The following is a 26,552-nucleotide window of genomic DNA, read 5'->3' as shown; positions in this document are numbered from 1 at the left end:
GCAGATGAAAAAGCCTGGGTAAACACCCTGTGGTGAAAAGATGCACAGGAGAGGGAGGGGTAGTTGGTTGGGAACAAAAAGAAGCTTGTGAAGCACAGGGCGGGGGATCATCCAGGCCTTGTAGAAATGTTAAGGATTTGGGACTTGAACCCAAATGCATCAGAAAGTCATGAGTGGGGGAATTCGCTAGTGGTAGAGTGGCTGGGACTCTGCACTCCCAATGCAGGGGCCCAGGTTCAATCCCTGGTCAGGGAACTAAATCACACATGCCACAACTAAAGATCTCACAGGCCACAACAAAGACCAAAGATCCCAAATGCCACAAAATAGACCTGGTGTGGCCAGATACATAAGTAAAAATAAATATTAAAAAAAAAAAAGTGGGTTAATGATGAAATCAAAAAGAAAACTCTAAGAAGGAAAACTAGCTCTGTTTTAAAAAAGAAAAGAAAGCCATGGGTGGGTTTTAAGTGGAAGTGATATCACACGATCTGTTCCTTCCTAGGTCAGTCTGGGTGCTACTATTTGGTAGCATAATCTGGCTTGACCTGAACTCATTTGTCAGTAAAACCTTCTCTGGACTGATTGAAAGGCATTTATAGTTTTATTGACCTCGTTTACTGTGAATATTCATATAGTTCAATGCAGAGCTAAAAATATACTTGATAAACTACATATTGCTCTGGGTCTGACCAGGAATATTAAATGATATACACCATTTACCTTTCTAAAAACCCAAAAAAATCAGACTTCTGAAAGATAGTCCCAAGTGTCTTTGATAAGGGGTTATGGAACTCCTTATTGATTTCTAAACTGTTTTTGTAGGTTAGGAAAGTTAACATATTTTCATGGCTATTGACAGATTTTCCCCATTTTGCAATGGTCCGATCTATCTTATACTATCATAGGGTTTTTTAAATTACTAATTCATGTTTAATGCAAAAAAAAACACTTCACATATAGATTTTAACGGTGGTTCTTAACCCTCTCAAGCAAATGATGACTTTGAAAATCTGATTAAAGTCATGGGAGAGCTCCCCCAGAAAATGTGCACATAATTTTGCATATAATTTCAAGAGCTATAGAAGTTCAAACACCAGATTAACAACTTCTGCCCTCTATGCTCTTCCCAGGAACTTTCATCCTTTCCTTCAACTTCAATCTTCAGCCCATATCCATTTCCTGATTATATCTCCATATTCATCAGACTACTAAACATCTCCACTCAAATATTTCACTGACATCAAACTCAACACATCAAAAACTGAAATCATTTTCCCTTATGCTAAATCCATTTATCTCTTTGTATTAACTTTTAATGAATCAAAATTCATTAAAAATTCACTAATCACCCAACTGAGTCAGCCAAAAATCTGGTCAGCAACCATGACTTCTAAATCTCCTCTAGCCTTGACATCTCTCAATTTTATCGGCTTCTCATGTCCATCGCGACGAACAGTTTGGCCATCATGCGTTGCCTGAATTACTCTGCTGCTAACAGACACCTAAAATAGTTTTCCTACCAGTGTTTTTATATCCTCTGTGGGGAGAGAGCAAATTAGCCAAGATGGCGTGTTCAGGCTCTCTCACCCCATGTTTTGTAAACAATGACTAAGGAGCTGCTGAGATCATTTATAGCACTGCACATGCGCATCATGAGACACTCGCTTAGTCACGGATCGTCTGTGGGATGCGTGAATGCGCTTCACCCTGAAAGCCCTGGCTGCTGCTGCTGCTGCATTTGGGCTAGACTGGCACAACATCACGATTGTGTTATATGAGGTTATGTTATGGTTCCATCATGGCTATATTATGGTTATGTTGTGGCTGCCGCTCCAGCTGCTGCATCAGCCAGGAGCGAGGCTGTGTTGTGGCTGCCATGGCAGCCAGGAGAGGATAAACATGTCTGCAGTTCCTAGGACTCTTCGAGTCTTCTTCCAGCCTCTTAGCTCGCGCCTTGCCTACCCTGGGTTCAGCGAACAGGGCAGACAATGTGAACAGCGAGACAGTTGGCGCTGTGAGCAAGATCAGCAATACACCCTCCAATCCATGTTTAATGTTGTAACCAGAATGACCTTTCTAAAACGCAAATCTGGAGAATTTCCTGATGGTCCAGTGGTTTGACTCCATGCTTTCACTGTGGAGGTTCCAGGTTCAATCCCTGGTTAGGGAACCAACATCCCACAAGCCATGCTGCATGGCCAAGAAAACAGCAAATCTGATATCTCCCTCATTTAAAACTCTCCAGTGACTCTCACTGCTCTAGGGATTAAGTCAATACTCCTGAAAATGGCTTACGAAATCCTTTATCGTCTACAACTCACTAACTCCTGCATGATCGCCCTTATATCTGATCATTTCCCCCAAATGTTAGTGAATGTTACCACTTACCAAGTTACTCAAGACAGAAACCTGGACTCTCCCCTCCCCCTCACCCTCTGTACCTAATTAGTCACCATATCCTGTGTCTACCTCAGTGCCACCACCTTGGTCCAAGTTACCCTCTTTTTCTCACTTAGGCTACTAAACTAGCCTTCTTTCATTGAGGAGGGCAAGAAGCAGACAATTCCCATGAATAGCTTAACCAACCAGGCTTAGTAAAGAGTTCAACTTTGTACTGTAAAAATGTTTGTATAAGTACATTTGACATATGCTTTTAAAAACCTTGGCAAAAAAATAAAAAAAAATAATAAAAAAATAAAAACCTTGGCAAATGAATATTTAAGAATCATAGAAAAAAATAAAAAAAATAAAGAATCATAGAAACTAGAGTTTCCATGTAGCAACAAAATAAAATAAAATAAAAACAAGATTGAGACTTTGTATATATTCCAAAGACTGAAAGCTGACAAATCAAGAAAACAAATACCAAAAAAAAATACTATGCTTTAATTAAACCATGGTACTATTTCATTACTCAAGGTCAATGCAGTAAAGAAGTTTAAAGAAACTGAGATTTCATTCTGCTTGGTCTTTATTGCCCTCAGCAATAGCAGTAGCTGAAGGATAGCATTTTCTTGTTGAAAGAAAACAAGCTCTAATTCTAAGAGAGACACAAAGAGAGCCCAGGTGACATCATATATACATCATGTATAAAGACAACAGGTTTCATTACAGAGAGAACCCCCAAGCTTCGAGAACCCAAATCTTTTTATACTGGACAGCAAGCATGTCTCCACTCTCTGCTCCAGAGGTGAACACTGTTACCATCCAAGGCTCTAAGCAAGCCTATGATTTACCCTAAAAGGAGACACTACATCTTCCAAGGCCTTTCCTTTAACAAATATCCTTGTAAAGATGGTCCAGAACAAAACCAGTCAGAACTACTGTTCACAAAACATGCAGAAACGTGAGAGGCCCACAGAGAACTATATCCCAACAATATCCATTCCACACATACATTAGTTTCTATACATAATTACATTGCTCCAATAGTCACACCAATCTAATCAACAGAGGCGGGAACCAAATCAGCTTCTCTAGCACATTTAGTTTCTACTTCTGCTTTATTGACTATGCCAAAGCCTTTGACTGTGTGGATCACAACAAACTATGGAAAATTCTTAAAGAGATGGGAAATATCAGACCACCTGACCTGCCTCCTGAGAAATCTGTATGCAGGTCAAGAAGCAACAGTTAGAACCGGACATGGAACAACAGACTGGTTCCAAATTGGGAAAGGAGTACATCAAGACTGTATATTGTCACCCTGCTTATTTAGCTTATATGCAGCATACATCATGCAAAATGCTGGGCTGGATGAAGCACAAGCTGTAATCAAGATTGCAGGGAGAAATATCGATAACCTCAGGTATGCAGATGACACCACCCTTATGGCAGAAAGCAAAGAAGAACCAAAGAGCTTCTAGAGGAGAGTGAAAAAGTTGGCTTAAAACTCAACATTCAGAAAACTAAGATCATGGCATCCAGTCCCATCACTTCATGGCAAATAGATGGGGAAACAGTGGAAACAGTCAGAGACTGTTTTCTTGGACTCCAAAATCACTGCAGATAGTGACTGCAGCCATGAAATTAAAAGACACTTGCTCCTTGGAAGAAAAGCTATGACCAACCTAGATAGCATATTAAAAAGCACAGACATTACTTTGCCAACAAAGGTCCATCTAGTCAAAGCTATGGTTTTTCCAGTAGTCATGTATGGATGTGAAAGTTGGACTATAAAGAAAGCTGAGCGCCAAAGAATTGATGCCTTTGAACTGTGGTGTTGGAGGAGACTCCTGAGAGTCTCTTGAACTGCAAGGAGATTCAACCAGTCTATCCTAAAGGAAACCAGTCCTGAATATTCATTGGAAGGACTGAAGCTGAAGCTGAAACTCCAATACTTTGGGCACCTGATGTGAAGAACTGACTCATTTGAAAAGACCCTGATGCTGGGAAAGATTGAAGGTGGGAGAGAAGGGTACGACAGAGGATGAGATGATTGGATGGCATCACCAACTCAATGGACATGAGTTTGAGTAAGCTCCAGGAGTTGGTGATGGACAGGGAAGCCTGGTGTGCTGCAGTCCATGGGGCCACAAACAATCAGACACGACTGAGCAACTAAACTGAACTGAACTGTTAAATAGGATTCTGACAGGAAGTGGCCATCCTATAGCAATCTCAACCATGGCCCCCAGGGTCTGAGAATGCACCAGCTTAACAAATCCTCAAAACTATCAAGGTCTATTTTAGAAAGCCATGTTTCTATAAAGACCTTTCCACTCAGCCCAAGGCATTAATCCAGGCATAGCCAAATGTACTTGAGATTGCACAAAATCCATCTTGGCCTTTAAGAAGGAAGTCTAGGGCAATTCTCATCCATAACAACCTTGCTTAATGAGCTTAGACCAGCCTGAAATCCCTCCAGAGCCAATGCACTGTCATGGATCGCTTCAACTAAAATCATGAAATTTTGCACAACCTTTTCTAATCAGATGACTCCTGGTACAGAGATCACTGCCCATAACGCATGCATGAGTAATAAATCAGTTACCTTTCTGGAGAACCCTGTTAGAGAGATCTCTGCAGTCATCTGAGGGTCACATGATCTGTTAGTGTTTCTAAACACTTGCAGGCAGGTCTCTCATGATTGCCCTGAAGGGTGACTTTCAGGACACAAGTTAACTTCTTGCTTACAGAAAAGAAATAAAGTCCAGAAATCAAGTGAGGTATCCCTGGAGAGAAAATGTTGTTACAACTGTTGGCCTCAAGTGAGACCCCCATCATTCAAAGAGCATAGGTTGACAGTTCCTCCAATGGGGCCTTCTGGCAAGCTAGTATAGCTCAGCTAGGGTTCCCCATTCAGTTTAAATAACTGAATCTAGTCCTTAACTTTGGAGAGATTGCTTGAGGGCCAACAGTCCAAACTGTCTTGTCAGTCCATCCCACCAGGAAGGTGGCATTTGCTCAGCGCCTAGGGACTGAGCAATGGCTATGGGAATGGACGAAATCCAGAGGTGTTGACCAACGTTTTGCATGGAAGATGCAGCAGCTGGGGCTACCCTGTGCTTTACTTGTGAGTCAGTTCTGAGAACAGCCCAGTAGTAAGTTCCTGGCTGTTTTTCAAACAGACAGCCATTATCAGGGGGCAAGAGGACCCAGGAGTCCAAATATGGAAAGAGCACCTTAGATGGACGATGTCTCTTTATGCCAGATTCTAAATGGCTAAATCATTAGTCATAGAAACCTGTAGCTCCAAGGGGTCATCAGAGTTGTGGAAATCCAAAGCTACTAGTATTTCTCTACGTACCTCTCTTGCCAAATATGGGTATCATCTCTGGCACTTACAAGCATTCATAACACAGACATTGACACCAATTGCATCCTCACCATAGGAAGCCACAAGAATATACTGAATCGGCCCTAACAAGGTCACAGAAATTTTCCTTCTGCACTACAAAAATGTCCAAACTCCACTAGTTGAATACTGGTGCACCTTCTCCCACAGGAATGGGTAGGATAATGACTTGGATAAGTACATCCTACAGAGCCATCAAGTTTGACTTTCTCCCCTCTGTGAAACTCCCCAGGGTACGCAGGCAGGGTGCACTGGGTCTCACCTTTAATGACCTGAAGCCAGGATCGGGGAGAAGGGGCACAGAGGGAGAGAGCAGCTCTGAGCCGACAAGCAAGGCTTTGCATTCAGTTCACCTGAATAAACATGGAATGTTCCAGACCACCCAAATGTGAATAATATGCCCTCATGTTATTCAACAATTCAACAATCAATGTTGTCACCACTGATTTCCATTTGGAGGTCCTTTGACTTAGCAGTGACAGACACAATGTCTTTAGAGCTGTCCCTTTATCATGAGGTTCCTTCTTCCAACTCCCCAGAGGAACATGACCAACCTCCAAGGCACCAGGTAAGCAGATTGGCACAATCATGTCTCTCACTTCTCAGCTTCAAAGGATTAGTTAACAAGTAGGATAGCAGGGGACCCTGGTTCCCCTAACTCCCCCAACACTTGAGCAAGAGCATTAACTACTGGATACCAGGGTGGTCTCATCTCTGAATCTGGCCTGTGGGGCCATGGTCCTTCTTCTTCTTCTAGCAGACACCACATCTCTTCTTTGTCGCATTCTCACCACCAAAACTGTCAAGAACTGTGAAGGGTCTGCAAGCTAACAAGTTAGTTTGGCATAGCTTTGTGGGTGCTGGCAGAAGGCTGAGGTCCAGGATCAGACACAAAAGACTTAGTTTTACACAATAGAAATAGCCCAAGTATTTGGTTCCTTATTTGGTTCCCAAGCTCCAGTCCCCACAGGACAAAGAAAAGAGGACGAGGTGACACCTGTACGTGTAGAAGGTCACATTACAGGAGAGGAATCCTGAGCACAGGGAACTCAAATTGTTTATGATGTCCATTGCTTCATAAGGAGACAGTCTTTACCTTCACCTTCCAAAGCTCTAAGCACACCTGCCCTTTGTTCTGGGCAGAGATATTATCTCTTCTTTATCTTCTCTATCATACAAACATCCTTGAAAAATATTCCAGAAAAAAAGACAGTCAGTATCTCTGTTCAGAAGACACAAAAACATAAGCAACCTATAGAGAATTATCTAATAAATACCGTCTTACAAACAGGTAAAGTGAAATGATCTCCCCATTTGTTATTTACTGACAAATGGACCAGACCCTTGCATCAGTGGGTGAGAATATGCTTCCCTAATTATCTCTCAGTGGACCTGCTTCTATTTCTCCTTCTGACTCTTGTCAAAATTCTCTGTAAGGTTAAAAAAAAAATTCTTTTTTAATTCTCTAAGGCTACACTTACCTTCCATCTATCTCTCAGGTCAGTGTTTCATTAACAACCATTGGCAATACAACAGCAATTTAATGGATTTCAGCAGAGTGAGATGAGTTAAAGATTTCTGAATAGAGGGCAAAGACAGATTATCTGGATATCCTTGTCAACTAATGATTCTTAACTTTTCTTGTTTTCAACTCAGCAGAGATCCCGATGTTAGAATCTACTTGTCAATGATTAAGAGGGGAGGAAGGATGTCAATGGGGAAAGCCAAATTTGAGCACCAACTGAATAAATTCAGATGTACATCCTCATATCCATTATTTCACTTGAGATAATCTACTTTTAACCACTTCAAAATCAAATTATATATTACCTTCACTCTCCCTATCTAATGGTGATGACACAAATGGATTCTTTAAGAATATCAGGCTTTCAAATATTACTTAGTACCTCTGGACTAGAAAACACTTCAAAAGTCTAATCTGTACAATCTGATGCCAAAAATATTTAAATTTTTCTTAAAAATAGCAAACCATTCTGGGAGGCATACTTTAAAAAAATGTCTAATTTTTAAAATTAGCAATACTTTTATGTTGAAAGACATGTTAAAATATACTTACTGCTTATTTGTCCACAGCAATCAATTCAGAAATACAAATATTAGATCAATATTTAACCATCAAGGGAAAAAAAATACTGCTACGTCAGCTGATTTTTCTCTCTTCGAATTTAATGAGTTTACATCAAAAAATTAGGTAGTCATCTTACATTTACGGAATAAAAATCTTTTTTTAAAAAAAAACAATACAAAGAGTGAGAGCATTTTAACCAAGTTTACATTTCTTTTTGTTATAGTTTTTAACAATTCATCTCATCATATTGCAATGTGCAAATGCATTTGCAGCACCCATTACAATCATGAAACTAAATTTAAGGAAGTACAGTGCTACTAATGGCCCTCAGAAAAAGCTCATTACCTTCTGTTTAAAATTCTATGGCATATAAGCCTTACATAATAATGCTTAACCACCATTTGTCACAAGAACCATCATCAAAGTTTTCTGGAAATGAGTTCACACATGAATTAAATATTTAAAAGGTGAAATGTTCCTTATTTTAACTTTAGCGAGATCTTCCTTTTTCATTAAGAAACACTTTATAGTTTTAAAGCAAAAGCTGATAAGAGTCCAGATAACTAAAACTGTACTCCTGAGTTCAAACTTACAGGTAAGTCTTTTGTAAATAGTTCTCAATAAAATATCCTCCCTCCCCAGCCCCCTTGCCCCAAATCTTGAATTTTTTTCTTACAAAACTTTGGTCAAGAGTATAAATATTTCCAGGCAGATATGTATGCCATACGTTAGCAAGAACAGTAAAGCCCAACTAATGACTTTAAGTTTTAGAAATAGAAGGCAATTAAAATGTACTCAAAGTTACATTAAGAAAAGCTTTCACTGGGTAATATTGAAACAGTCACAAAGGTTAAGAAAATACTGATATCAAAGTACAAATGACTACAATGTTAAAATAGACAAAAACTACTATACAAGAGCCTCTTTTAAAATTAAAAATAAAGAACACAACACATGAGTCAGGATCGCTTTCCTGTTCTACTCATGAATTTTAGTCTTTATATTCATAGGGTTGGTTATGTCGACATCTAGGAGAGTTTCTTATGACATCTGATGAAGTCTCTTTCCAAATGCAGGTGATGGGTCTTCCCTAAGGAGCTTCTTGGTTTGGCCACATGTTGGTCACTGTACAATTTCAAAGTAGTGCAGTATCGCCATGATGTGCTGAGGCATGAAGACGTATCCCGTATACAGCGCCATCCCCACGAAGGAAACCAGCATGGAATCTGAGTCACAGTTAAGGAAACTTCATTTGATTTTTCTCAGTTTACCTAAAACTAAATTCCCCGATTTTTGCAGCAACTGTTTTGTGTGGAAGTACCCATTCACTTAGTTCTTTCTCATCCCTATCAAGTACTTATAGAGAACAAATAACTATAATTATAGCTGCTCACCTGAACCATGCCTGACACCATTCTAAATTTTTTTTAACAATTTTATTTATTTATTTGGCTGACTCAGGTTTTAGTTGCAGAATGTGGGATCATATACTTGTGACATGTAAACTCAGTAACATGTAAACTCAGCAGCATGAGAAGTCTTAGTTGCAGCATGTGCAATCTAGTTCCCTGACCAGGGATTGAACCTGGAGCCCCTGCATTGGGAGTGATGAGTCTTAGCCACTGGACCACCAGAGAAGTCCCCATTCTAAATTTTTTAAGTTCATTTTATCTTCACCATCACCTTACATAGAGCATACTATTATTCTCCCTGTTTTATTTCAAAATATCAGGCTGCTTAAAATGAAGTAGAGAAAGTGACTGTTCAACCTAAGAAACAGAAATGTATAGGAATAAAATTGTACAGTATTTAATGACTGCAAAAGGTCTACCAATGTGAATAATAAGAACGTCTGATCCAAAAATTTTAGAATTATTTAGACTAGAATGTGGCTAAGATATTGACTTTAGGGTCAAAGATAAGATCAATCATATACTAGTGACATAAACTGGTAACACCTGCTATATTAAACACATATTATTCTCACTAAACTTTGCAACATCAAACAAAAGTCATCTTGATAACCTAAACCACAGACATTCTGCACTGTGGTCCTTTCTCTGCATTCCAAAAGGAATTTAAACCGTATAGACACAAATCAACAGGGAGTCCTCCTGTTGGGCCACATGAAACACTGTTAACAAGAATTATGTAAAACCTAAGGATTTCTAAGGGGAGTAACTGCTTCATTCATATCCTCAACCTCCCCTCCCCCTACCTCTTGTCTTCCATATGTTCAGTTCTGCATACTGGTAGTTCTATCATACCTTACATTCCTCTGTGAAAAGATAGGGTTTAAATAAACAATGTGCTTACTACCAACCAATATTTGTATAACAGTTTAGTTGACAAATCTTTGATGTATTATCTCACTTGACCTTTACAGCTTTCAGCTTTCCTGTGAAATGTTTATTGACTACCACTCATCAGAGACCGAGAAAACACTGAGGGGACTTGTCCAAGGCCACACAAGAAGCTATCTTTAGAGTCGGAGCTCAAACCTGACTCAAACCCTAAGTTCATTTGGCAAACATGGGTGAAAAGTCCCCCATGATGATTGCTTTTTGAAATGCAATTAAAATCACAACGATTTGGGGGCTTTCCTTGACGGTTCAGTGGTTAAGACTCCACGCTCCCAGTGCAGGGGGCAAAAGTTCGATCCCTGGTTGGGAAACTAAGATCCCACATGCCACACAGTGCAGCCTGAAAAAAAGAAATCATGATTTTATAGTGGGATCTCACAGTCTTCATGGGAGGGGTCAGCCTACATTCAGTCTTAGCTTTTAAGTGAAGGTTGGTCAAATTGTGGGTCCTGGGATGGGGAAGGCAAGTTCTTGATAATTAACAACCATTATTTGGGGATTTACATTTTTCTGGTGGGGTGGGAGGAGCAGTGGGGTGATAGAGTTAGGAGGAAGACAACGAGAGGGCCACAGTGGACATTCTTAGTCCTTCAGTGTCCCTCACAGTACCCAGAATGGTTGACCCAGACAACCTGGACACAGGAATATCCTGAAGTGGGATTTATGAAGAAGATGGACAGGCCTTTGGAAATGAGTCGCTAAAGATGGCGGTGGAGGCCAGTGTCACATCTGGAATGACACCAATGACCCCGCTGGGGGTGCCTGGGTTAGTGCTGCTGTCCCTGTGAAGAACTTCACAAGGGGAAGGGTGTTTGCAGGAAGGAGGTTGCCCTGGGGGAGGTGGAGCTGGCCGCCTTGGTGGAGACGCAGATGTCAGGTACTGTTCACCCATGACAATTTTTTTTAACCTACTTTTTAGCCCCCCCCTTAATTCAGTTCTTTCTTAAACAACCACCCAGTATTTACCACTTGATTTCTTTTTTTAAAAAAAAAGTGTATGTACTTGCTGTTTCCATATTACTGTTTATCACTGACACAACCATATGCCTTCCATCCCTCCAGGCTAGACACCCTCAGGTCACTGATGACCTCCTACCAAACCCAATGGCTATTTGAATTGACGCCATTTTTCATCTTTCCTCTTCAAAATTCCTTCGACTCTGGGTTGAGGTACTTCTCTGGGGTTCTCCTTCCTTCTCTCACATCATTTTCCTATTTCACTGGCTCTTTTCCCCTGTCTGCCACTGATGTGTAAGATGGTTAACGTGCTTTTCTCCCAAATATCCACTCCACTCCTCTGCTAGTAGAGCTGTCATGTTCCTTGAGTGGGCCTTACGCTAGCCCATCTCCAGGGACAAGCCCTGACTGATCTGAACCAATTAAGATCTTCTCTTTGTAACAATGCCCACCCCCAAATCCGATCAACCAGTTCAAAGTTTAAGACCTCACCAATCCTAAAAGAAACCAATCCTAAATATTCATTGGAAAGACTCTTGCTGAAGCTCCAATACTTTGACCACCTGATAAAGAGCTGACTCACTGGAAAAGACCTTGATGCTAGGAAAGATTGAGGGCAGGAAGGGAAGGGGGCGACAGAGGATGAGATGGTTGGATGGCATCATCGACTCAGCGGATATGAATCTGAGCAAACTCCAGGAGACAGTGAAGGACAGGGAAGTCTGGCATGCTGCAATCCATGGGGATCGCAAAGAGTTGTACATGATTTAGCAACTGAACAACAAAGATAACAGCAGTAGCAGCTTTCATTCTGTGAATATCTAGTGTGCACCTGGAACTGTGTTAAGCCCTTCAGTGAGTTTAAGTTAACATCCCAAAATCAGAGTAAGCAATGGAGCCAATTTCAAACCAAATCAACCAAACCTCCAAAATGTGTTCTTCACCATTACACTATAATACAGTCCTATGAATGAGAAGTCCTATTCCTCCAAATAAAACCTAATCATTCTCTCAGCGACTCATCTCCTCTTAGATGAGGCTTTCCCTAGCACTCACTTTTTCCATTCTTACCCCAATGTCCTGACAGAATTACTCCCTGATGTTTGTCAAACTCTTTATTAAATGTCACAGTGCTTATATCCATAGAATTATTTATCTCATCCAGATTATCAACTCCTTGAACATGTGAACAATGTCTAATCATTTTTGTATCTCCAATATCTAACATAACACATGCTTAATAAATGTGTAATGAATAAAGGAATTGGTCAAGAAACATTATTTTATCCTGGATTCACTGTAGGCCTTTCTACATACTCCACTTATTTACTGTGACTGACAAACTCTACAGTGACTACAGTGAAGAAACACAAAATCTTTTTATAATCTATATTTTCAAAATGTTTTTTGCTTTTTTACAGCTTTTACGTAAGACTTATGAATGTCTACACCAAACAAATGAAATGACATAGTAATAAAATTCAGGTCATTGGCTCAAATTCAAGTAAGAAGTAATTACTAAAAACAGCCATTTGAATGATTATATTACCTACTCTTTATGGAACTATAACCCTTCAATTTAGTATGGAGAATATATCAGTTATGGAACATGTATAAATTTAGCTTAACAGAGACTGTTCCACATAAGATAGGAATCTGAAACTTAAGGTCAATTTTGTGAACACTAAATTCTCAAATCTTTAAACTTTTCTTTGCATATAAAATCAGGACGTTTTTCTAAGTGAAACAAGAACTTATTGAAACTGGAAAAGATTTTTTTTGCCTGGTTAAGATATTCGACACTAGAGTTCATGACATTCTATAGCTGTTGTGATGAATATATATGGAATAAGAGGACATATGTATACCTGTGGCTGATTCATGCTGATGTTTGGCAGAAAACAACAAAATTCTGTAAAGTAATTATCCTTCAATTAAAAAACAAATTAAAAAAAAAAAGACGCTGTTCTGATTTTGTAATAATCAGGGCAGGCTAAACATTCGCTATATTAAGACCATGCATGTGTCCCCAGACCTAGTTCTTTGCCTAGGTCTGGTTTTATAAATGCTGGTGATAAACCAAGTCTGATTTACATGACTTATCTTGTGTGGGAATTGTCTGTGACTCTAGGTATCTGATCAACCTTGAGAAATGGTAGCACAGCTAGTGTGATAATTTTTTAAGATAACCATTGCTAGTTTGATGATTACCAGTTGCCATTAAATGAGTTGTAAAAAAAAACAAAGAATAAATGGCAATTATGTAAGCAAAATTCAGGTAGTGGATACTTAATGGGGTGAAATGGGAAGAGAAAGCAGACAGACCTGCAAGAAGGGGTGTAAAAGGGCTTCAAATGTATTAGTAAGGTTTTTCTTCAACTAGTTGGTAGTATGGGCACACTTTCATTATATTATCCTTTACGGGGTTTTCTGCATGTTGGAATAGTCAATAACTTTTTTTAATAAGTAAAATTTGCAAAGGAAAATGTAACTGTATATCATAGTAGACTAAAAGCTATTTTGAAGGATCTTCCTTGACAAAGTTTGGGTTAGGCATCATTGGATCTAATTTGGATCTAGGAAATAAATGGAAAGTCTTAGCTCTTAGTAACAGAATAAATAACCCTCAATTCTGACCAAAATAAACAAAATTACCAAAAGTCACTTGAACCAAAAGGCAAGTGCCAATTTATTAGCTGCTCGAAATAATAATGATAACCCTAAATTTTTACCCAGAGCCACTTATTAAACTTTTATTCTATTTCTCTCAAAAAAAGTTTCTATATTCTGACCCCAGTTCTCCTAAGTATCTTCAGAATCATGATAATAACTCTCTAAAGGTAAGTTTGCTATACAATTAAATTTCAAAATTATTTCCAAAAATTATCCTAAAGCTCAACCAGAAGAGAATATTTTTCTAATCGAAGTACAGTTGATTTACAATGTTTCAGGTATACGGCTAAGTGATTCAGATATACAGATAGATTCTTTTGTAGATTATTTTCCATTATAGGTTATTACAAGGTACTGAATATAGCTCCCTGTGCTATACAGTAGATCTCTGCTTAACTAGTTTATATATAGTAGTATCTGTTAAACCCAAATTCCTAATTTATCCCTCCACTAAATAAGAGACTATTTAAGACTGACTTCAATATTGTAAAGAAATTAGCCTCCAACTAATAAAAATGAATTAAAAAAAAAAAACGAAGAAGAAATGCCTTTTATAATAGCTTCTACAAATGCAATTTAAGCAATTTCAGCCATGTAGTTGAAATAGCTCCAAAATACTGAGTTGAATATTCCCTGAGATTATGCTTGGCACCATTTATAATGGCAGTCTACTGACACTCTTGGGCACTGGTCTCATTGTGACATCTGCAAGGTTGGGGAACATGTGACCTTCGTCTCCTTAGAAATGTTCTCCCAAAGCTAAAAGTATACTACCTAGAATACAACAGCTATTATTTGCTCTCTGAGTCCTTGAATGCATTTCTCAATCCACTGCATTCTTTTAACACACCTCTCAAATTTTAAAGTGTCCTTGATACACTGTAAAGTTCAAGAAATGGATACCGGAATCACCACAGCACTAGGAGAGACCTAGGTCTGAGCTGCAATTCTGCCAATCCCTGCTTGTGCCAAAAACTATCTGATTACTAGTCTCTTTATCTATAATATGAGGATATATATAACTTACCTTTCAGGGTTAATATAAATCTATTCTTCAACAAAAGGTAACATAATCTTTATTGAAATTACTGTTTCAAGGCTTGGGCACTTAACACTATGACTCAGATCTTTGTTTGGAAATTGCCCAAGGTCACTCTGCTATTAACTTGTTGTTAATTTATAGTATAATCCTAGGGCATCACAACCTCTCTGAACCTAAGTTTCTTCTCCATAAAATGAAATCCCTTCCTGCCTCAACATGTTCAGATTCCACTTGCTTGGAGAGGGCATTCAGGCACCATTTCTCAATCATCTAATGTAATCTTCTATTTGAGACACTGACACACACACACACACACAGATACACACACAGAGAGAAAATGTAAGTAATCAGGGCTACATAATACACATATATTAGAAGGTGACATAATCTATATATCATGTTATATAATATACAAGGTGATACAGTAATCTTTCCATTTGGGCTTCCCAGGTGGCTCAGTGGTAAAGAATCTGCCTTCCAATGCAGGAGACTTGGGTTCAATTCCTGGGCTGGCAAGATTCCCTGGAGGAGCAAATGGCAACCCATTCCAGTATCATTGCCCGGAAAATCCCATGGACAGAGGAGCCTGGCAGGCCAAAGTCCAAAGGGTCGAAAGAGAGTTGGACAGGACTGAGTGACTAGACCACAACCACCTCTCCATTTACCAAGCCCTTACTGCTGTTTCCACAAGCATCAGTTAGCTGTACAAGACTGACCAGCTTCATGCTTTAAAGCGGCCTCCATGATTCAAGCAATACAGAACTAAGCTAGTGAAATCTACACTAACAAACCAAAAACCTCAAGAACTAAAAAAAAAGTCTTAGCTGTTTTGTGTGTATGTAACTGCCTCTACCACTGATTTTTAAGTGCTTAAGAGGGGTGCCTCAGCTGCTCTTTTTTTTTTTTTTTTTTCAGTTCTACCACTTTATTGCTACCAACCCATCTCCCTCCACCCTCTTGCACACATGCTCAGCCGTGTAACCCCATGGACTGCAGCCCGCCAGGCTCCTCTGTCCATGGACTTTTCCAAGCAAGAATACTGGAGTGGGTTGCCATTTCCTTCTGCACTCAGCCGCTCTTTGCTTCTAGCTGTAGTGCATTGTTAGACAACGCCAGGACTTCGTCAATCATCAAGAACTGAGCAGATAATGTATAAAATAGATAACTAATGAAAACCTACTGTATAGCCACGAGGAACTCTACTCAATGCTCTGTGGTGACCTAAATGGAAAGGAAATCAAGAAAAGAGGGGATATAAGTAAGCATATAGCTGATTCACTCTGCTACACAGCAGAGACACAACATTGCAAAGTAACCATACTCCAATAAAAATTAAAAAAAAAAAGAACTGAGCATATAATGTGCCAAGATTGTGCAGGAACTGCCAATAAATGTTTGTTCAAGGGCTGAGTGAAAAATTAGAGGTTATTTATAAACCTGGACATAACTTAAATATTTTATGGGCTCAATGGATTAAAAAGCAAATAGATGTGAAATCATATATCTGTGTCTTGTTCTGTTTTCTTTAACAGGAATCCCCAACTAATCACGAACTGGTAAGTTACCAGCTAGATAGGAAAAATAAAGACGTTTTGCTCATACAAGGAACTGGCCACCCTAGGCCTTTTCCCAGCAACCTAAAAAAAAAAAAAGGAAATGCTTTAAAATAGCTTTAAAATACAGTACATCAGAAGATCGCAGAAACTAACATTCCTGCCCTAACCAGTAACCTCACACTATCACCACCTACCTTAGCAACCTGTTCACAAGATTCTGGAGAAACCAAAGTTAGTTCCTCACTCGGAAAAGGGTAGAGGTTTTTGTTCCAGTGGGTATGATTTATTCCTCTTCACTAAACAGTTTCAATGTTTTCAGTCTCTGATGGCCCTGGTCACATCAAAAAACAGAGCTAAAATGTCATTTTTCAATCTTCTTAGTCAACCAGATCTTCTATTACTCAAATTCCTTTTGTAAAATCAACTCTTTAAATGCTACTTTTATCCTTAGATATATTCAAAATTTTGATAAATTTATTTTAAGGAACCATTTGAAAGAAAACAAAGCATCTGACAAAGTATAACCACAGGCTGTTTGGTGAAAAGCAATCAAAGTTCTAAGGGAAAGCAGGTGTCAGCTGCTAAACAATGCTACGGAAAGGAATCTTCCTTACTACTGCCGGTTTTGTCCCCTGACCTCGAAAAGAAACGTGCTCAGTCTTGTCCGACTCTCTGCAACCCCGTGGCCTGTAGCCCACCAGGCTCCTCTGTCCACAGGATTTTCCAGACAAGAATACTGGAGTGGGCTGCCATTTTCTTATTGCAGGTTTTGTCCCCTGACCTTGAAAAGAAATGCTAAGAAAGCTTGTTTTGGGAATTCCCTGGCAGCTCAGTGGTTAGGACTCCGTGCTTTCACTGCTGAGGACAGGGTTTCACTTCCTGGTCAGGGAACTAAAATCCTGCAGCCTCAGAACACCACCAAATGTTTTTTGGTTTTTTTTAAGTTTTTTTTTTCCCAAATATGTCACTTTTGATACTTCTGGTTGCCATAAATGAAAGCACGTAGAAGATACAGTCCAGGGTATGTCAGCCAATTTGATATTCTTGGGCCATCGTAGAGGATATCACGGGCTTCCCTGGTGGCTCAGTGGTAAAGAATCCACCTGCCAATGCGGGAGACCCAGGTTCAAACCATTGGTCGAGAAGATCCCCTGGAGAAGGAAATGGCAACCCACCCCAGTATTCTTGCCTGGAAAATTCCACGGACAGAGGAGCCTGGCAGGCTACAGTCCACGGAATTGCAGAGTCAGACACAACTTAGCGACTAAACAACAACGACGACGACGAATATTGCATCAGCATCAGAGGTTAATGTTAGCACGCAAAACCCATTCTCTGAGCTTTCTGTAGTGTTCATCATACCTAGGTATGGAAATTGATTTTAGAACAACTTGATGATGAACTCTTTAAAAGCTAAACAAACAAAAGTCTTCTGCTAAAAAAAAAAAAAAAAGAAAGTCTTCTGCGTAAACCAGCAATGATCCTGTTCCACTCTGAACTGAAATCCTAGAAATGGTTTGTAGGTCTGTGCCCAGAGACAATGAAGCTATGTACAGATATATCCCTTTTGAATTAGAGTTTCTGTTAATCTAATGAAGATCTGAAGTCCTGGGGTCAAGGGGTTGAGGGGTGAATTATCTGCTTGCTCTAAAATATAATCTGCTCTGCTATAACACATTTCTGAAATGTCAATCAGCTCATACATAAGTAGGATTTGTTTCATATGGGGTTTTTTCATAAATTAGGGGAGCCAGATTAGTGAGAAAAGAATACTAATCTTCAGCAAGAAACATCCCTCAGCTTAGTGGCTGCAAGTCCTTATAGCTCTATTTTAAGAAAATTAAAAATTAGCATCTGCACCAGTTCTCCCTCTCCAGAACGGTACACCTCCTAGCTGGAAAAGCTCTCCACTGATGATAGGACAGCCCTGTCCGCCTGCACCTCCTCCTCCAAGGCAGCCCACACCATCTCTGTCACACCCCAGCATTTCCAGTCAACTCTGTCCATCAATTTTTAATGTCCCCTGGGGCAGCCTCCAGTCTGCTTGCCCTGGCTATCCAAGTTATCCGCCCAAATGCTAATCATTGTTCTCATTAGAAGTTGCAGCAGTTTTGAGGAGTCTGAGCCAATGGTATTTTCCCATAAACTAGTTCTTATTTGAGAATTTTTTCAGGAACACATACAACACATAATGGGGTTCACCGGTGGCTCAGCGGTAAAGTGTCTGCCAACACAGGAGACATGGGTTCAGTCCCTGGGTCAGGAAGATACCCTGGAGGAGGGCATGGCAACCCAGCCCAGTATTCTTGCCTGGGAAATCCCATAGACAGAGGAGCCTGGTGGACTACAGTCCACGGGGTCGAAGAGTCAGACACAACTTTGCAAGTAAACAACATCATGTGATGCCAAAATTCCTGTATTAGTAATAGTTGTTTTCATCACTATTGATCATAACTACTATCTCTCATTCCATAATTGCTATTTTTTTAAGCACTGCAATTTGTGAAAAGTATACATCCTCTATTAAGTAGATCTTCTAGAACATGTAGCTTTAATCATTAAATTTGAGCATTGGGTTTTTTGGTTTTTTTTTTTTTTTTAATCTAAAGAATTTATCTTATCCTCGCCCATAAGCATCACAAATGTTAACAACTCTCAAACTCTGAGCTGGGACTGGGGGATGGGGTCACAAGGTCTTTAAGAATATGAAGCAGTAGAGAAAGGATCCACATTCATCTCTACTGAAAAATCGTTTGTATCACACACCGATAAACACGGTAGATTACATGTGCTTTGTCCTCTAAACCATCAACTTCCCATGACTCTCCCTGACATCCCAGTACAGGAGACCTACTTTTTGCATAGCACAGTTCTGGTCTTTTGTTTGGGTTTTTTTGTTGTTGTTGTTTTGCTTTTATATTCCACCTTTCTCAAAAGAGGTTTTTTTTTTTTCCCCCCCCACTAAGGGAAATATTATCCTAAGGAGTACAGACAAGGGACAGTCTAACATTCTCATGTAGCCAGCCAAATATCCAGGCAGTACGAAACAGGCGAGAGCAGTGATTTTCCAACCAAAGCACTGGAGCCCTGGAGCAACTTTTCAAAGGGTTTGGATCAGTTAGGGGAATCAGTTTATAAGTCTTCAGCTTCCACTGTTTTCTCTCCTCCAGCTGATCTGAGAACTGTGATCTGCTAGTTCTCCTTCTCATCACTCCCTCCCCACTTAAAATTTCACTTCTCCCACTTTACTACCAGAAATTCAGAATTTCCAGAATTTCCCCAGGCTATAAAATAACCTCTGGGATGGACAGCAAACAAAGGAATGGTAACTAACTTATGCTGTACTTTATTTCATTCAAGTTACAAACTTCTGGCACAGCTCCAAGCCTCATCTATCTGTGTAATAACATGAATTTGGACATGAGACACCTTTCCAATCTGGGCCCCACAAAATGCCTCCAGCAAGCAGGATATAGAGAAGGGCCATTCTGCCATCACTGAGGCAGTGGCCAGAGAACCCACTGCCAACATTCACAAGTGCACCCATGGAGTTGGCTTCAAGAAGCATGACCCTCAGGCATGAAAGAGACCCAGAAATCTGACATGAAGGAAATAGGAAGTCCAGATGTGCACAGCGACACTGGTTTTAATAAAGTTAGGCCAAAGGGATAAAGAGATATAATTATTTGGAAATCATATTTAACTTGAAAGTACCTTGATAAAATCTTTCTAAAAAACATTAAGCTTACTTACTAATAATTTTTTTCTAGAAGTAACTTTCTGATATTAAGAATTTTGCCTAATCACATGCTGATTTTTACTGGAAACCTATTTAAATTGTCAGATGGTTCTATATTTACAAACATTTTCTTCAAAAAAGGAGCTCATTAAGAAAAAACAAGTTATAGTAGAAGACTCTTGGTGAATTCGGGTTTTAATAATTTACTGACTAGTTCAGAGAAAGCTCTACCAAAGCGACAGACAATGGTACCCACTGGCCTATATATAGGAGTTTTCTTTTGTCAATTTTGTTTTGTGTGCTGTGTTTATTTACAAAACATACTTTATATAGAAAATATACAAAAAACAGACACACTTAATTGTAGGGAATCATATCAATCATTATTAGTACCTCCAAAAGGGCATAGCAAAATATATTCCTCAAACAATTCTCTATTGGCTTATAAAAGCTTTGATTTCCCCAAACTACACACACCAAAACAACACCTATTACTTTCCAGGTGTTCATAGAATGAAGATGCACAGGCAACTGACGACAATGTTGCCTCAAGGTGGCTGGGGCAGGGGTGGAAGGAAGACTTTCACCATCTACATTTTTGCACCTTTTGAGTTTTGATCCGTGAAGATGTGCAAACTATTTTTCATTTATAATTCAAGAAGGTGTATTTTCTAAACTCTCAAACACACTAATTATTCAAGCATATTCAGATGTAAAGAAAAATCTTTCTCAGTTCCAGCTTTAGACATTTGAGGATACAGCAAAGATCTAAGAAAATAAACTAGTCACTACTGAAAAAAAAAAGAAACTAGTCACTATTGAAAAGAACATGTGAAAGTGAAAGTGTTACTAGTTCAGTCATATCTGACTCTGCAATCCCATGGTTCCTGCCAGGCTCTTCTGTCCATGGAAATCTCCAGGGAAGAATACTAAAGTTAGTAGCCATTTCCTTCTCCAAGGGATCTTTCCAACCCAGGGGTTGAACCTAGGTCACCTGCATTGCAGGCAGATTCTTCACCATCTGAGTCACCACTGAAAAGAACATACAGCTTTAAAAAATGTAATGCTGGGGCTTCCCTGGTGGTCCAGTGGCTAAAAGTCTATGCTCCCAGTCAGAGGGTCCAGGTTAGATCCCTGGTCAGGAAACTAGATTCCACAAGCTACAATTAAACTAAGATTTCAAATGCCACAACTCAGACTCAGTTCAATCAAATCAATAAATAAATAACAAAATGCTGGGGAGAGTGGAGGGAAAACAGTGGTGGGGGAGTGAGAGGTACAAACTATTGGGTGTAAGACAGGCTCAAGGCTGTACTGTACAATGTGGGGAACACAGCCCCACATGTAATAACTGTCAATGGAAAGCAACCTTTAAAGTTGTATAAAAAATTTTTTTACAACTTTTAAATTAATTTTTTAATTTGAAAAAAAATTTAAGTAAGGCTTTTTTCATGATCATTTAAAGCCTACCTCAATCCAAAACATCTACTTTTGCTTCCACCCTTCCTTCCTCTAGCCACTTAATTTATTCCAAATTCTGCAATCAAACTAAACCTTCTCAAACTTATAAAGTCAGATTGAAGACTTCCCTGGGGGTACAGTGGCTAAGATTCTGTGCTCCCAATGCAGGAGGCCTGGGTTCAAGCCCTGGTTGGGGAACAAGATCCTACATGCCCCAAATAAGAGTTCGTATGCTGCAGTGAAGATCAAAGATCGAAGATCCTGCATGCTGTAACTAAGATCTGGAGAAGCCAAATAATTTTTCTTAAAGTTCAGATTGGATCGCTCTTCTATCAGATCTTCCAAGAGCACCCCTTTTTCCCAAAATTAAACACCAAAATCCTTACAAAGACCTCTAGGACTTCCGAATCTGACCTCACCGACTACTACTCTCCCCAACGCTCACTCTGCTCCAGCCATACCCGCCTCAGTGATGGCCTTCATCCACGCCAGGCAGCTACGGACTCAGGGACTTTGCAACTGCTATTCCTTCTGCGAGCTACTCTCTTCTGTCAGATTTCTACCCTGCTAACTCCCTCCCCTCCTTCATGTTTTCACTCTCAAGTATGCTTTCACAATGAAGCCTCTCCTGACATCTTTAAAAATAGTAACTTCATCTTATCCACACATTTCTTATCCCCTTTACCTACTTTTGTCTTCCATAATGCTTACCACCTAATATACTATATACTTCACAAGTGCAGAGTCCTAACCACTGGACCACCACAGAATTTCCACATAGTTCACTTATTATATAAGTTCCCAAAGACAAAGATCTCTGTCTCGTTTGCTCGCTGACACATCAGAAAAAGCGCCTAGGCCAGCATCTGGCCAAAGTATACACACAGAAGTGTCCAATTAATAAACAGCCTCAACCTGCTTCTTCAACTATACTTCCCACCTATTCTGCATTAAAGAATCTGTGTTCCAGCCAGTCAGCCTGGCACACTCACTCACCATCCTAACACATCTCTTCCACACCTTCTTCCCACATGGGAAAAATGCAGCCAAACACTCAGATACCTCCCTCTGCAATTTCTCTAATCGCTCTTCCTGCCCTGGGTCCCAAAGCACTCACTGCCCAGCTCTTTCCGCTGAATGGGGTGAGGGGGCAGGGGGAATCTGAGAATATGTGTAAATTCTTGTTTTTCCTGAACTTGGATTTAATTTCCCCGAAGGAAAAACTGAAGTTCATATTCTTGGAAACTCCGAAGAACTCAGTACATTGAAAAAAATTTTAATTAAAATAAGTTTCAAAAATCCCATTCCTGGGGGGGTGTGTGTGTGTGTGCGCACATGGTTTCCACTCAGAATGAAAAGACCTTTAAGTCTCAAGAAGAAAGGAAAAAATGTATATTCCTATGTTTTCTTTTCCTACTTTATCCAATATTTAAATGTCAGGGAGAAAAAATGTCAGTGAGAAAACTGTTACTGGATCTGAGTGACTCTACCTCCCTGCACTTCCAGAACGCGCACTCCATGCCTAGGAGGCCCTGCCGGATTGGATCTGACCTCTCCTGTTACTCACCCCACTTTCCCCACCCCAATCGCACAGCTATCCTTGAAACACGAAACACGCCAGACATGCTGGTGCTTCAGGGCATGGTTACCATTCTCGCTACCTGGAATGCTTAATCCCCGGGGATTTTCTCCCTGCTTAAATCTTTCTAAATGTCTCCTTCCTGACCACGCTAGCTAAAATCAAAGCACATGACCTCTTCCTTAGTTCCTATCCTCATCTCTCTTGTTTTTTTATCTCCATAACATCTATAAGAACCTAATAATCTATATTTTTATTTATTTGTCTAGTGGCATTAGAATATTTTTATATTTTATTTATAGGTAAATCCCTACTCTCTAAAATGGGCTTCCCAGGTGGCACACAGTATCTGCCATTAGAAAGTATATGACACTTGTGGAACAAAGAATTCAACAAATGTACATATTTTACAAATGAGGGGACAGCAATGCAAATTTTGTAAACATATCCAAAATAAAAGAAGTTCTTTCAACTGACAGCTTTTTCTACTTCTTTAAGTTTGAATACTCTATAAGAACTGAATGTTGTTCATCAGAAACAGTCTAGTTCCAAAGCTACTCTAAAAATGGCTTAAAATCAGTACTTCTGCAACATATAAACAAATATTTGTCAAGCATTATTTGTGTGCAGTAACGTGTTGCTGAACAACAAAAAGAACTCTTTCTTTGAAGAAATCATGGCCTCTCTTTCAGGGGGGAATCTAATTTCAAACATACACCAAAAAAACTGTCCACATTTTGCTTAAAATAAAGTATAAAATGCCATGGAAACATAAAAAGCCATAGAAAGGTGGCAAATATAATCCAGTGATAACAAAATACAAGTTTATTTAGTTTTTTTTTTATTAAAAAACAAGGCTAAAATAACTTTCATGTATGCTTCTAATTATTTTAACAAAGTATATTTTAATTTCCCATCTCCCCTCAACAGCATGGTTACAATGTTACTCAGTGAGACATACTACAGGGAGTGTCTCACTGGTTACAAAACCGGTCTTGGTTACAAAACCTGGTCTTTTCCTTTCCCACTGATGACTTCCAGGAGGGAAAGGGGATTTCTGAAACATGTTAAAGCTTCCCCTCAAGAGGTGGAAATCAAAAGTTCCCAGCAGATCTCTCTCTGATTGTTGCAGATCTCATTATTTTTTTGTTTTTTAGTTGAAATCATGTGGTTACATAAACCAATGAGAAGTCAAATGCTTCAAAGGCAAAAATCCACAGAGGTACTACAGACAATTTCATAATTTATTTCTCCACATCAGGCCCCCAAAACCATCATGGAGCTATTTATAAGACATTGTTACTATTGCAACATAGTACAAAAAAGCCTTAATATCGCTGACACTGTAGCATTTATCCATAGGCCAAAAAAGCCTTCAAGAGTAAAATCAAGAGTGTAGACTCTGATAGTGGGGCATTACATTTAACTTCTGATTCCTTAAAGAATTTCAACTTACCTTAACACTGTTTAAATTCACTTTTTAGTAATTTTAACTAAGTCAAGAGGTGGTCTCTATTTTACTATACACTTTACAAGGATGACCTCATGCATTCCAACCTATAGAACTTAAGAGTGAAATTAAATTGAAAAAAAAAATCCTAACTAAACTACAGCTACAAGTAAATGGTTCAGGAAACTAGAACATGCTTTACATTCAGATTTTACATCCAAAATATGCATTCTGGTTCTTAAATTCCAGGTTTGGAAAGAAATGCCAATAATAATAAAACTTGTAAAGCAGCTAAGATGCCTCAAGTGCTGAAACGAAAGACAGCTTTGAGTACAATCTTAAATTAGTTCAATACAAATAAACACTTTTAAGGCTTGGAATGAAATTATCTCTCTACCACAATGCCACAGTGTATTCGCAAAGTTGTTCTGAAGCTACTCCAACTAAACCACATTGAAGAGGAGCGGCCCTCCATGAAGCAAGCATGCTTTGTAAAGTATTTGTCTCATACGGGTCCTCAAGCTCTTTTTTAAATAGTTCTATCTCATGATTAGTATTTATTCTGCAAGAATAATATCAAGGAACGTCAACATAGATTCAGGAAGCCTTTCTTCACAACCATGAGTTATTCATTGTGGTTATGAAAGTTAAGATGAGTTAAGATACAGGAAAAGTGCTTAGCCCAGGTGTTTGGCTGGTAGCAAACGCTCAGTAGTCATTAACAAGTAGTTATTACCTACCTACGAAAACACAGTTTCAAACACTATCTGCAAATAACCATAAATTCCTTTTCGGGCTCTACTGTTCCGGACTGTGCAAACAGCAAATTAATGAGTAAAACACACTTTTAAAACTAACCATCTTCAAGATCAAAAAAGGTCCACTTAACAGAGCTGCTTTCAAAAACTGAATTGGGATGCCATAAACACAAATTCACAACCTCACTTGAAGGCTGATAAACTAGTTAGCATTCTCACTAGGATCGAAGCCAGCTAAATCAGGGACAGTTAAAGGTCAAAAGCGCCCAAGCCCGGAGCGGTCTGCTCCACTACCCGTCCCCGCCTCCCACGGAACGGGAGCCCGAACCCACGGCTGGCGCGGCCAAAGAGCAGGCGAGGGCACACCCGGGAGACGTCTCCCTAGGGGATCTCCTCCAGTAATAAAGGCGCCTCCATCTCGGGTCCGGAGACTCACCCGCGACCGCTGATCTCAAGAGTTCTCGCCCTCCCGGCCCGCTCCCAACCAAAGGAACGCCACCAGCGCGGCCCCCACACCTCGACCCGCGTGTCCGTCGCGCAGAGGCTAGTCAGCGCGCGGCTCCCGCGGGGCCGGCCCTCCGCCCTTCCGCCTGCCAGGCCCGGAGCCCGAAAGGATGCCGCCCCGGCCCTCCGCGCCCCCACCGGCCCCGCGCCCGCGGCCCGGGCAGGATACTGAACACAGTCCGCTCCCAGGGCTCCAGCATGTAGAGCGCCGTGACCAGCAGGTACTGGTAGTAGAACCAGGACATCTGCTTCCAGGCCCGCGCCAGCGCCATCCCCGCCACGCGCCTCCCGCGTTGCAGCCAAACGTCAGTCTGTCCGGCCGGCCTCCCGCTAGCGTCCTAGAGCCCCCCGGCCGCCAGGCCCGCCCGCCACCCCGCGCCCATTGGCCGGCCAGGTCCGGAGCGTCACCCGTGGGCACGCCCAGCCCCGCGCGCTCCCGGGCCGCCGGCGGCGAGCCCCGCCCGGCCGCGCTCATTGGCCAGGCCCGGCCTCGCGCCGCTCCTGGCCTTCCGCGCTTCCCCCTCCAGGGGCCGCGCCCACGCGAGCCGGGGAACTGTCCCCGCGAGAGCGCCCAGCCAGGG

The 26,552-nt window shown here is 40.4% G+C and overlaps 1 protein-coding gene and 2 non-coding genes across 3 annotated transcripts; 2 read left to right on the top strand and 1 right to left on the bottom strand.

Moving 5' to 3' along the window:
* Positions 1 to 2,101: 2,101 nt before the first annotated feature.
* TRNAE-UUC lies at positions 2,102 to 2,173 on the top strand. Its single transcript has one exon. It is a non-coding gene; the product is annotated as a tRNA-Glu (tRNA).
* A 5,793-nt stretch (positions 2,174 to 7,966) lies between these two features.
* Positions 7,967 to 26,307, bottom strand: SPTSSA (serine palmitoyltransferase small subunit A). Its single transcript, XM_043490217.1, has 2 exons — positions 26,141 to 26,307; positions 7,967 to 9,115 (listed from the first exon to the last, which is right to left on the bottom strand). Exons 1-2 carry the CDS (start codon positions 26,241 to 26,243, stop codon positions 9,012 to 9,014), a joined length of 207 nt encoding a protein of 68 aa, XP_043346152.1. The 5' UTR covers positions 26,244 to 26,307; the 3' UTR covers positions 7,967 to 9,011.
* Positions 13,158 to 13,289, top strand: LOC122419866. The gene has a single exon (XR_006263079.1). It is a non-coding gene; the product is annotated as a small nucleolar RNA SNORA72 (small nucleolar RNA).
* Positions 26,308 to 26,552: the final 245 nt, after the last annotated feature.

The sequence above is a fragment of the Cervus canadensis genome, chromosome 17 (assembly GCF_019320065.1).
Source record: "Cervus canadensis isolate Bull #8, Minnesota chromosome 17, ASM1932006v1, whole genome shotgun sequence".
NCBI lineage: Eukaryota > Metazoa > Chordata > Mammalia > Artiodactyla > Cervidae > Cervus > Cervus canadensis.
This window is presented reverse-complemented; position numbering and strand designations above follow the sequence as displayed.